Source organism: Alosa pseudoharengus, unplaced genomic scaffold (genome assembly GCF_046254945.1).
Source record: "Alosa pseudoharengus isolate Yale_2024_CS ecotype anadromous, Long Island Sound unplaced genomic scaffold, YU_APseudo_1.1 YU_APseudo_1.1_scf_11, whole genome shotgun sequence".
Lineage (NCBI taxonomy): Eukaryota > Metazoa > Chordata > Actinopteri > Clupeiformes > Clupeidae > Alosa > Alosa pseudoharengus.
In genome coordinates this window covers 4294697-4308392 of record NW_027468576.1, presented here as the reverse complement: position 1 = coordinate 4308392, position 13696 = coordinate 4294697, and the positions used below count along the sequence as shown (strand labels likewise).

The window sequence follows — 13696 nt, the reverse complement described above, 5'->3', positions numbered from 1 at the left end:
AACGTAGTCAGTGAGGTACTCACTGATTCAGCTCCATTTTCTATTCTGCAGTTAGCAATAGAATCACTGGTCAAACATATACAGTGAGTTGGTGTATGTATACTACTGTAAATTTGTCATTGTTTGCATTGTTGTTTGCAATGTTACTGTCTGTATGGAGAGAAAACATGTGGCTGTCTAGGTATATCCTTTTGTTAAGCTATTGCTATGTTTTGTGTTGCGTGTTTCCTATCCAAGTGAGCTCTTCCAATTATCCTATCACTGTTGGGTCTATTTAAGGGTGAAAGCAAAGACCTTTTAGGCAAGTCCCTCCACTCGGCGGCCATATAGCAACGTTTTTTGGGCACTCATCGGGCATCCTATTCAGCAGAAATGCGCATGCGCAAGGCTTCACGACACCAATCTTGCTCCAGCGGCGAGTTCACAACACATGATTGGGAAGATGTCTTCACAACACAACATATGATTGATTCAATGTATTGACATGTCAACGTTTTGCCGAAGAATGGGGTGGGATATGTGTAGACAACGGCGTTACAAACTAACCCTATGCATTTCTATGGAGGATTTTTTGAGTGCTGTGTCTCCTCATTAGAAAGTCTCTGGTGAAAGGGAGAGTGGGTTCAGTGTTGTGTTGGATAGCAGTGTCAGCTTCCAGTGAGGCTGTGTATGAGGCAGTAATTGTACGATTGTATTGCCCATTACAGGCTGTTTTCTTTTATCAAAGCCCTTTGCTTGTCTTTTTTTGTATATTGCACTTGCACACTGTAAAAAAAACCTGCTACCTTTCCAAGAGCTGATTATTGTTTTCCACCCTTTTAAACCACAACCAGTATTCTGGTTATACTAATCCCTTATGTGAAGTGGGGGTTGAAGACTCCAGTCTCACAGGCATCAAGTCACACACCAACAACCAGAGCAAAGAGTATAGGCTACATAGTTAGTTTAGCCAACTAGACAGAAAAAAGGATCTTTTTAGGTCCACAATTTTAGAAGGGACAAGGGATTAAAATTCCTTTAGAACGATGTAACCATCAACCTCTAAAATGCAATACTGAACCAATATTTAAAGACCTATTTATGGGCTTGTTTATGTTTATTGAAAGCACAGTGGAGTATAATCAGGAAATGAGTGGAATCGAGATGGGAGTGGGATCGAGAAAGGTACTCAGCCCAGACTTGAACCTGGGTCCTTATGGTTACTGGGCTGTAATGTGTTAAGGGATGCTCACCCAATACTTGACCAATACCTACTTAAAATGTGGACCTAAAAAGATCTAATATACAGAACAAAATCCTGAAGTTGCCATTGGAAGGTAGCTTGGTATTCTCAGTATGAACGTCATGGTAGATGCAGGGAAGACCGAAGATGAGGTCAAAGGAAGTGAGAAAGATATTTAACGTTAATTACTAGTACAACAGCAAGAAATTTGTGCATTTGTGTTGCATCCTTTTATGACTTTTGGTTCTTGCCAATGAGTAGAAGCCATTTCAAGATTTACTCATCTGTTTACTCTTGGATGATTTCAGAGTTTACAGTTAATGATTAATAACACAGCTTTGCTGTAAATATGTCATTTCTGTAATGTCTCATAGCTATCCAATTAGATATGATATGGAATCATGAAAGTACTGCTACAAATAACTTGAGATTACTTCCCCCAACTACAAAAAAGTTTATAAGACAAATTATTTTATTCAATTGCCAGTCTGTCACCACCACCCAAACATCATCTTCGTTCAGCCCACTGATATGTCAGTATCAACCATGACAATGACACTGACAAGAGGTCCTCAAGCAAGTTATGCTCAATCTATGGAGGAGGGGTACTTATTTCCTATCTATTAATTATTCTACAGGCCATATGCATTTAATCCCAGCAAGATTTGTCTAAGTAGGCTAATTGCGTATTAGACAAACAACATTGTAGGCTAGATAAGCTTATATACGCTACAATGACTATCATCAGCAGCAGCTCAGCTTAAATGCAGTCATGTACTGTATACTACAGTGAAATGTCAGGAGGACATTAAGGTATGAGAAAATACATACCACTTAAGCCAATAATACATACCACCTGAAAGTAAGGTTGAGCACTGCAAATAGTCTGCTGGAATCAAATGCTAAACGGAAAGCATTGTTAAAATGGGAAAGAGAAGTGGTGGGGTTAGAGGGATAAATTGGAATTCAGTGAACCAGTGAATAAAACAGTCTGATACTAGGGATACTCTGGTCATAATACCAGAAATGTAGTGGTTGATACAAACATCAGCGAAATTACAAAATTTTCAATACCCCAATTGGTACCATGGTAAAAAAAATCCTATGTTTTTCTGCCTAGCTTCCCAATAAATGTGACTTAGTAGGAAAATTCATTCATTCAACATTTCTAAACTTTAATTGATGTCATTTTACCTCAGCCTACAATTATTGGCAGAACTGATAATAGCCATGGTATCCATGGTAGGCTACTACAGCAACAAGAAAAATAAGAGTTAACATACATTCAATACAACCTCCAGTATAAGTCACACATACAAATATTGAGGTAGTGGAACCGAGAGGTTACATTAGACTTTTTTTTAAGCGGACAAAATGTCCGTTAATATTCCAGACTACCTGACATACTGAAAATCTGCCGGTTTTAATTAGTCATAGCTAGGGGTGGGTGATATGGACAAAAAATTAATAACTTGATATTTTTTATGATTTTGACGATAACGATAATTAGTCGATAACCTATAAAAATTTTAAAGTCAGAGTTACGTTACAGCTCATTATTTATGAATAGCACCATTACAATAATAACCTGTGGAATGGAAGCTCTTTGATGGCATAGCCGATGCATTCTGTCAGTGACTGACACAAGCAAACTTAGTCAGAGGTTATTAGGGCCCATCCAGTTCATCTCATATTGTGTTGATGTAGACTAATTTACTGCAAAACATTAACTTTCTTCCACAGTGTTTCCTCTTCACTTTGTAACGGTGGCCACTGCTTCAGATTTAGGACAGGCGCACAATATTGTCTGGGTGCACCAGGCTGTACGTGGCCTCTGCTGGCTGGTGCTCACATCATCGCAGTTTAACAGTAAACAGCAATATCAATCATATACTACCAATAATCATACATGACATTACCTAAGATCAGCCTACACTCAGTAATTATTACAAACTGCTGCTGCGCTTATTATGACTTGGTGAACAGTCCCGTCCAGTTTCACACCACATACTGTATTGTGTTGATGTGGACTAGTTTATTGCAAAAACCTTAACTTTCTTTCACACCATGGCAGTTTAAATCTATGTTACCATGTTCCAGTGAGCATATACTTTTTGGTGCTAGCATGTAGCATGTAGCCAAGACACATTGTTCTGCTAAGTGCATGAAACTTCATATGGTGTGACCCCATATCATATTGTGTGACCGGGCTTTCTTGTCACACCATATGATTTATTTGTCACACAGTATGATATAAACTGCATTTTCCTACATAAATAATGCTTTTTCATACGTTTAAATAATAGTTAATATATTTTGACATATTTAACATTTTTGAACATGTATTATTTAAGATGTGCACTTATTACATGTATGGTGAATCACACACAAATAAAACACAGAATTCACCCCCGCACACACTCACACTACAGCCTTATATGCAAAAGCTACATATTTGACATTCTAAATATCAATAGTAGTCTGAGAAAATCAATCCTGGTGTTAAAGACAACAGTAAAATTAATGTTGTCTTTATCACTATAAATAATTGCAATAATTTAATCTGATTATAAAGTAGGATATGTATTTAAATATTTTAATACATTGTTGAATTTGTCTTTTAACAGATATGAAGAGAATAAACTCAAAGGGGAACTACAAACTTTCAGATTGAAGCCCACCATCAAAAAGAGAAAAACTCAGGGAACCCAAGTGCTATACAATATTTGGTGGCATTTTTTTTTACACAGTTGTGATTTTTAACAGTGAACCTTCATGTGATATACCCGTCTTAAACTGTCTTTTGTTGTTTGTGAAATACATATAATACACATTTTTGCATTAACAGATTGTTATGTGGTGTGATTTACAGCGGGGAAAATAAGTATTGAACAGGTCAAATTTTTTTTCAGTAAGTATACTTCCAATGAGGCTATTTGCATGAAATTTTCAAACATTAGTATTAACTTAGGTAATCCACACATATATAAATGCGAATAGCCTCACTGGAAGAATACTTACTGAAAAAAATGTTGACGTGTTCAATACTTATTTTCCCCGCTGTATCATATGGCCAATGATATACCATATCATTTGAAAAACTCAAGAAATTATGAAAATAAAAAGGCTTTGGGGTTCTAAGTCATACAAATCTCAATGGAAGATAGGAAATAGGGTCAACGAAAGTCACAAGCATTTTCTTTCTTTTATATATCAAGATATGTCAAAGTTAATATGAAGTTTATTGAAAGATTGAGGGCAAATGCCTTACTTTGTGTATTGATGAAGAAACTTGCACAAGGAAATGCTAGATCTTGATGAAGTAATATAATTATAATAGCATTATAATTTTACACACAATAACTTGTCACACCATGACAACAAATTAGTGAATAAATATTAATTCCAATACAAAATCTAAAAGACCATACATATTTTTGTAAACGGGAGAGTCAGTACAACAGGACTAAGTGATTTCCATGTCTAATATCAGATTCTTTTTTGTTTTAACTTTTCAACCTAAAACGACAACCACCCAAACGCATATTAATATGCCATCAATTATGCTTTCAATATCATTCTTATGAATATATCATACTTAACAAATTGAAAAAGTTTTAAACACTTAAAATCACGAGCCCAAATACAAACAAAGTATCCTTTGTTCTCTTACTGAGGAAAAGGTTTTGAATGTAATGAGTTTGCTAACTGGCAATTCTATGTTCGAACAGTCATGCTACAACTTTAATTGAGTGAGAGGTGAAGTAGGCCATACATGTGAGGTATGAGTGAGTGGATAGTGTCATAATGTTTCCATTCATCATATTAAAAATTAATATTTCAATAATAATAAAAAAAATTAGGCAATGGCAAACTAGGCAATGGCAAACTAGCATACAGTAGGCCTACACACAACAAAAATGAGGGATAGGATTAACAGGGGAACCATCATGTGTTAGATTTTCCCATCATGGAGATGGATCAAATTAACAGTAATCCTGTAAATGCTGTAAAACTTACAGGCCTGCATTAGATATTGTCTGTGTGAGGGCATAAATAACATCTATCTGAAACTACAGGCCCTTTTACAAATATTATAAATTAAATGTGCAAGAGAGCGATAGAAAACCGGTTGGCGCAAATGAAAGCAAACAAAGTCCAGTGAGCGCTCATATCACGCATATTAGGATCCGCCACCATAGTTATTTCTAAATCCTTTGCACTGCACTCTTAAAATTAATTCCAACCTTTATGTTACTCCTGTCCAACAGATAGCCTACACATTATACTGTAGTTTGATAGTTCATCTACTGAATGGATAAACATGCCCACAGGAGTTAGCCTACAATAACAAATAGGCTACCTACCTACGCATTTCAACAAGCATTTTAATATCATCAAGGCCATAGCCTACTCAATACCAGGTGAATAAACATTTATTTACCTTCACATTCCTTACTATTATTATACAAAAAACAACACTGATATGAGTGTAAATTTGAAATGCCATCAGTCATTGATGATGATTCCGTGATAGTTTCGATTTGCTCCGTGGAGCAAATTAAATTGTTTAGGCTATTGAACCACATCACAGGATCAGAGGATCCATCACAATATCACAGGATCCACTTAGTAAGATGACAAGGGGAGGATGATGAGTGAGTGATGGTCATCCCTTTTTCTTTCCTCATACTAGATGGGAGACCCTGCATTCCATGCAAAATAACACTGAGTTGCAGATGTAACGTTAACAATGAACATGAGGCTGCTGAAGTTGGTATGGGCAGAAAATAGTTATGTTTTCATAAGATACAAATACTTTTACCCGTGCCGCAAGTCATTACAAGTCACAGGGGCAAAGTCCGAGTCAAGTCTCGAGTCAATAGCATGGAAGTCCAATTTGAGTTGCAAGTCATTTCTAATTTAGTCAAGTCGAGTCTGAAGTCATCAAAATCGTGACTCTTGTCTGACTTGAATCCAAGTCATGTGATAATTTGACAGCCCTGATTAAACCTATGGTACAAGGACAATGTTCACATGCCTGTTCAGTTACCTTATCGTTTCCTCTTGATAAAGTGAGCTGACTGCTGGGCCACCAAATCCCATCCTTTGTTCTGTACCCCTCCTGTCAGATGCCTACAGCAGAGCAAACAAACATACAAGCCATTTCATTGGTAATTTCATATCAAATCAACCAATTTGAATTTAAAAAAAGTCATACTCTCAGAAATTTCAGAAAAAAATCATAAATGCTCCTATATCAAACTTTTGGAGAAACCCCTAAATAATAAGTCTCTTCGAATTATAATCATATTTATGCATTTGCTGTTCAATTCAGTGTCTGTTCCTCATGACTCCTTTGTAGCATATAAAGCCTTGAAACTTTGTGACTAAGGCTACCTTTTTCTATAGAATGTGTGTACATGTTCTACTGCAAGCCTCTGATAATTGTATGCTTTTGCTGGCTTTTTATTAGAATTATTTTAATCTAGCCGAGACCTTTCATATTATATATATCAAGCTGCTGAAGAGGCATATTCAAACAATGGCAAATAAATAGTATGCGCCTTCCTGTAACATTACTCCAATCCTTCAACTCTGTGTCTCTGAGTGCTTACCCCACTCCTGTACATATGGAAACAATATTTATCAGTTCTGGAAAGTAATACAATAATCTTCTTTTCAGAGGGGTTTTCTATGCCACTCCAAAGCCATTCACCCTTCATTTATGTACACTAGTTTGTCCTTGCCTCAGCACATACGCTAATGCTTCTGTAAGGAAAGAAAGAGACATGTCACTGTGGGCTAGCAGCCCTGGGATGAATGCTGACATTTACATTGTGAGGCCAAGGAGAATGAGACAGGAGAATCTGAAGGGAGGGTAGAGCATATGACAAAAGCTCAGATAGGACAAGCCTGACTCAACTTTTGTGTCATAAACAAATTTCACTACACATAACACACAGCTACAAAGAGCAATAAAGGAGCCAAGCTTCCTGGAACCATCAACAGCCAAAGGCTGCAACATGGAGCATATGTACACATCTTTACCTGCAATTTGAATGCAACATAATATGTTATATAATATTATATACATATATAATATTGTACCATTATGAGATCTTTGGTAGGTTTGGTAGATATCAGAAGGATACGTTAACTGATGGGATTTGTTTGTTTGTTTAATTTAAGGCCATTTCCGCAACTAAGGCTATTTAATGGCCAGAGCACTGTGTGTTACAGAAACTTAAATATGTTTTTTAAAATCTATGCTAATAAGATATTCTAACTGATGGGAAGTCATCGCCGATAACGTAAGTAATCTGAAGCAATCAATCTGAATCAATCCATCCAGCAATCATTTTATCCGTTCATTTTTTGCATGCGAAATACTCATTCTTTTTAACATTCAGAAGCCACTGGATGGCCAGATTCAGGAGTCAATGAGGCACGAAAGGGTTAACACATTGTGTTCTCCTTCAGAAAACTGGTACATAACCATACGTTCTCTTTCAGTCGAGTTCACTGAACATTAACCAGTGGGAATACGTACAGTATAACATTCGCATCTGTCAATGAGGCCAGTAGCGGAGTACTCTCGCACACATGCTTTGACAATGAAATGAGTCAATTAATACTGCACAAGCAGAGTTTACCTAGTGCATAGTGCCATAGAGAATATCATCAGCAGAGTGAGGGGTTCACTGGCAGGGCTGTTAAATCACTCACTTGCTTGACCAAAGTCTGGGCAAGAAGGAGGGCCATTTGCAACGACAGCAGCTTGACCTCAATCTCATTCAAGGACTCAAAGGGCACACTAGAGAGAGCTTTTAGCACCACCGTGAGGTCCCACGGGGGAATTCATGTGGCGATCGTTGGCTGCAGGTGGTGAGTCTTTTAGGAAGCGGGATACGAGGGGGTGTTTCCCTGGCATCATGCCACTCCAACCTGAGTGCCAGGCTGGAATAGCAGCCAGGTAGACTTTGAGTATGAATGCAGAACGCCCAAGCTCCACTAGATGCTGTAGGAATGTAAGCACTGATTCAATGGGACACATTAGTGGTTCACAATCGTTTTCAAAATACCCTTCATTTAAGTGTGTAGACCACCCCTGTACACTGGGTCTTTGCACTCTATGTAGTTTTACGACCAGAATGAGACTTGTCCATCCACACACTATCCAGGAGAGTCGGGATGAGCACTGGTCGAGGAAATGTACACAGTAGGGCCTGCGACCATGTGTGTGCAAGCGCATCTATTCCAAGCAATGGGTTGTGAATCAAGAACCACAGCTGCAGTGGATTGTCTCTTGTGATGCAAACAGGATGACCTGGGCAGCACTGAATTGTTTCCAAATGCTTGCCACAACTGTGGGGTGTAGGTGCCACTAGGCTGTAGCTGACCTCTGGAAAACAGGTCAGCACCTGGCAAATGTTTTGCACATAGTGATAACAAATATGTGTGTGCCCACAAAAGCAGTTCTCTCCCACGTCTGGGACTCACTTCCGCCTGGGCAGACCTGTGCACAATGAGTTTAGGGAACGCCAGAAGGCTGCCACTTTCCAGCACTGACTGCCCAGTCTGAGTCGACTGTCTCTGTCCCGAGAAGGGCGGATAGGGTGACTGTTCAGCCAAGCTTGGAGCTTGTACACTGCCAAGTGGAATTGCTGCTGATGCTGTGGCGAGCAGACACAACAGCCTTAGACATCAGTGTACAATGACAGCGTGTCCTTTGCTGAAATGGTCAATAAAGGCCAGTGTGTCCGCTTGCCTTCTGAGTGATCCAACAATGAATGCCAGCTGTTGAATGGGAGTGAGGGTGCATTTTTACCAGTTCACCTGTAAGCCGAGGTGGCTGAGGTGACTGAGTGTGGCCGTCAGGTGCTGCTGTATGATCATTGTGGTCATCAACATCCAAGCGTCCCAAATATTCTATACGTGGATGCCCGAGATCGTCCTGTCTCGGGAGACCACATCTATGCACTTTGAGAATGTTTGGGATAGAGGAGGAGACTAAAGAAGGCCCACCTGTCTCCTCAGATCCTGGTGAACTTCTACCACTGCACCATCGAGAGCATCCTCACCAACTTTGTCACAGTATGGTATGGCAACTGCTCTGCCTCCGACCGGAAAGCACTGCAGAGGGTGGTGAAAACCGCCCAACGCATCACCGGTTCCTCACTCCCCTCCATCGAGACCATCCAGGGAAAATAATGCTTGCATAAGCGCAGCATCATCTTAAGTTTTATTATTCCCGTTCACCCACTTTTTGCGTACGCTACTGTTCCTTGAGCGTTTGAGCTATCGACACGGCTCCAACTCCAAAAATTCAGGCCCGAACCTGTGTAGTATGCTTGTATAAATGGTGTGACTACCTCGTCGTTTTTGCGTTATTCCCGTTGTGTTAGTCTTGTTTTTTTGGCCCCATTGAAATGAATGGCGGAATGCTGACCCTCTATGACATCACAGCTACTACTGCTAGAGTTGATTCTAAGCCATCTGGCAGCTGCCTAATTGACCATTTGCAAAACCCCGCCCATCGAACGCAGATGAGCCAATGGCAGTCCAGTAGCGGCATGCAGGCAGACATGGCCCGTCAACTTCACCTTACGGCTCCATAGAAATGTATTTGGGAGCCTTGATTTTTGTCCGGTTTTATGAGATTTTATAGTCATATGAGTTGAAAAGGACAGTCAAATGACATGTGGGATTAACGCAACACCAATACAAAGAATAATTCCTTTCAATCTTGATTAAGTTTTCTGTAATTATGTTAAAATTAGATTAAATTCGCTCTTCCCAGCTCTCCACTATTTTAAGCAAAGGGTTACTCCTTAGCAAACCATAACGAAACAGTGCTCCACCATATCTGTGGATTAAGCCACACATTCAACTCAATGTAAGTAAGATAAATAAGGATGTTAATTGTTTTCAGCATTGCCAGCATTGTGCATAAAATGATTGTCACTTGGAGGAGACTTGTAGATAACTACATAACACATAGCTAGCTAACCGCTGCTAACATGCTAGATTTGTCACGTCAGAGAAGCATGGGGCTGTGCACAGTAGTGTAACATTTATTCACCATAAATTAATAAAGTTGAAGTGGCTCTGCGATGTAGTCTATGTTTCCGTTTTTTGGCAGCACCATGTTCCTTACATAACATGGCCCAGTGGCCTTGTAACATGGAAGTCTATCTAGCACAGCTATATGCTAATATTAAGAGGTGAGGTGTCGTGGGCCTAACTTAACGAAACATCGGTGAATGAGGGTGCCCACTTGATAACCCCAATGCCATGCCGCATACTATATACTGCTGTTGGATGGGCCATTTGTCTTGTGTTTGTGACCATTTGTTGGCAGATTTGTGGGTAGCGTGCTTTTTAAAGTTAATTTGAGTAGGGGCTTCTGAATGTGTTTTTACCTTGCATTTTGGCACAAGGGATTTTAACATCTAATCCTGTGTATTAATGTGATCAGTGAATCACACTCGCCTCCCGTTTAAGTTGGTCACCCAACAAAGCTAGATATGAATTTTTATACATGTGTCTCCATGTCATACTGGAGTCTTTCGACAGATTGTAAATCTGGTCTGTGACTCTCTAAAAGAGCCTCTTGTGCTGTAACTTTTACAGACAGTTTTATCTGCTACCAGAGCCCTCATTAGACATTCTCTGCTGCTACTATTGAAGTTCTAGTCAACTCCGGTCTGAGTTTTGACGGGTAACAATAGTACACAATAACTAGGGGGCGTGGCATTTGCGAACGGTCAATTATGAAGCTGAGATGGGCTGTCTGTGTCTGTGAAGGTGTGTGCATGTAACTTTTGACCAGTATGTCCGATTTTCAAAAATGAGGTACCATTGGAATCCTTGAAGCCGAGTTCAATGCCTAGCCAGCACCAGTTGTAAAGGTCATGTAAAAAAGATAGGGTAGCACTTGGCGAAAAGCCAATCCATGTTTATACAGGTCATGTAGAAAAAGTTGAGATACCTTGACAGCACCATCTAAGCCCCACCATATCAATCAGACGTCATGTACTTCTAATCGGTACCAGTAACATAAGTCAAGTCATATACAAGTCACGTCAGTAATCATAATCTTGCAATAAGCTTATAGTCAATTCAAGGTCCTGCCACGATCTGTGGAGCTTACAGACAATATTAATTCAGAAAGGGTTCTGTATGCTATATACCCGAGATAACCATGATTGCCACAGCTATGATGTGTAAATCTTCCTTATAATTATTGTCTAAGGGACCGTTCGTTATTTATAAACGGGATCACCGGAGGGATTTTAAGTGCTTCGATCAAAAGTTGCATGACCCTCTCCTGCCTGCTATATAATTTTCAACGACCCTCCATCAGCATTTTCAAAAATTACATGACCCTCCCCGGCCAATTGTCGATGTCTTCCGCCGACGCTCTTAGGCCTACGCGCTATGAAAACACATCAACATATGCTTCCGCCCTAAAACCAACCTCTGCTTTCTGATCTTACACATCACACTTCACCAAGATGGTGGCCATTTCAGTAGATTTACTCACTAACATTGTTGTGGAAACACAATGGAAACTAAATGCACACTTCCTGCAACTGCATTAGCCTACTTGAAAAGTTACTCCTCTAGTAATTATTCACATGAAATAAAACAATAAAGCATTGAGACCATTCAACAAAGCACACTGGGTAATAACAAATTCAACACATGAACTTGTTGCTATGGACTCGTCTCTTCGGCTTCCTCAGTCATTGTAAAGCTTCCGAAGCTGAACATTATCCAAAACTCAATTTCTCAGACGACCGTCAATTTGGGAGCTTGCTACACTCCTTCCTTCTCAAATGACTTGAAAAGGCCGTTTGCACAATTTCACAAATAATCACAGGGACCGAAAAATACCTAACATGCCAACTTTTTCCGGGTTTATCATTTTAACGTTTCCCCGCTGTCTTGCCGTTTTAATATATTTTTCCGTAGAATATCCCATATTCGTGTAATACCCTCATAACATTAGTCCTGCATTCTGGCCTGTCTCTGTGTTGTCCTGTTGTTACCCCTTGCCCTTCCAGAGAAACAGATGTATTCAAATCATCGTTTTGCTTGCTTGAATGCGAACTCGGAGTGATGTTAACCTAGGCCTATTTAAGTTAACGACGTGGTTGTCGTGAGAGCACGAATTATTAGCGCTTGCATTGTTCGGCCGTAGGCTATGCCTACGTGCGCACCTGCCAGGCTACTCAGCTAGACAAAGAATTCCCCCTGTATATTCACTCCAAGTTGGCCTACCATAACTTAACAACTACACTGTAGACCATAAACTGGCTATTTATATGACCAAATGTATTTGTTCAACTTTATGAAGCAGAATTACGCACTGCTACTTGGAACGTAACACATTTTTGTTGGCAGGAGAGAGAATGACAGCGAATAACAAATTGCACTTGTTGCTGGTTACCAATAAATACTATATATTTTTTTGCAAACAACAAAAACAGAAAGGATGGAGACAGCAAAGCTAGAGATGGGCAGGAACAAGGTCAATTGGTAGAAATGCTTGTCAAAACGTTAGGAGCTGGATGTGTATGAATGAAGCACATATGCTTTATGTTAAGCATGCACACTGTTTAAAGTTAGGCTACACGGTAAACTACAAGTAAACCAAAGTTAAATTTAGCTTTTTTAGGGCTGGATAAAGTTGACCAAATGGATATAGGCTGTTAGGCGTGAATAAAGTAGGCTACTTTGTTGCTCCAACCCTTCCAACGTTAATGGGGACGAATGTTGACATTTTCCGTATTTTGCGTAAACCCGGGAAATCTCCCTTATTTTCATGGTTCAATGTTGACAGAGCTATGGAACGAAAGAGAACATTATATGGCGACAGAAATCAACAATCAAACAAGCCACTTTGATTTTTTGCTGTTTTCATTAATACAAAAGATGCGTGACCCTCCCTCCTAGACAAAAAAAAGTTAGGTGACCCTCCCCTCAACAAAGAATAAAAAGACATGACCCTCCCCTATTTTCCTCCGGTGACCCCGTTTATAAATAACGAACGGTCCCTAATTGTCATGATAGGAGATTAATATTCAAACTTTTACAAGTACAAATGTATATATGTACGGAAAGTTATGTATTATGTATGTTTGTGGTGTTGCAATGCATTCTGGGTGCAAACAATTAAACAAGAGATTACCCACTAAACATTAGACTTCATTAGACGTCTGATGGACATGCAGATCATGTCTTTATTGCATCCGTCCAAGACCAATTCTGGAAGACTCCTAACTCACTAAGACCTATTCACAAACATTAAAGGTGAGATTTGTAGGATTGTTAACGAACGTTCTGTAGGCCAAAATCAAAACACTGGTGAACGTTCTCAAGACTACCAGACGCGAGCCTCTTCTGGGTTGCCAGATGTAATGAAGACTTAGCTAACGTTAGCTGACCCGCAGCTGCTTTAACGTT

General features: G+C 39.5%; 1 protein-coding gene across 1 annotated transcript in view; it reads right to left on the bottom strand.

Moving 5' to 3' along the window:
• acbd6 (acyl-CoA binding domain containing 6) overlaps positions 1–13696 on the bottom strand; it is a 120499-nt gene that overhangs the window by 67264 nt on the left and 39539 nt on the right. Inside the window, exon 4 of the mRNA XM_076277784.1 lies at positions 6276–6358. Within this exon, the coding sequence (XP_076133899.1) occupies positions 6276–6358 (83 nt within the window). The remainder of the gene's footprint in view (positions 1–6275; positions 6359–13696) is intronic.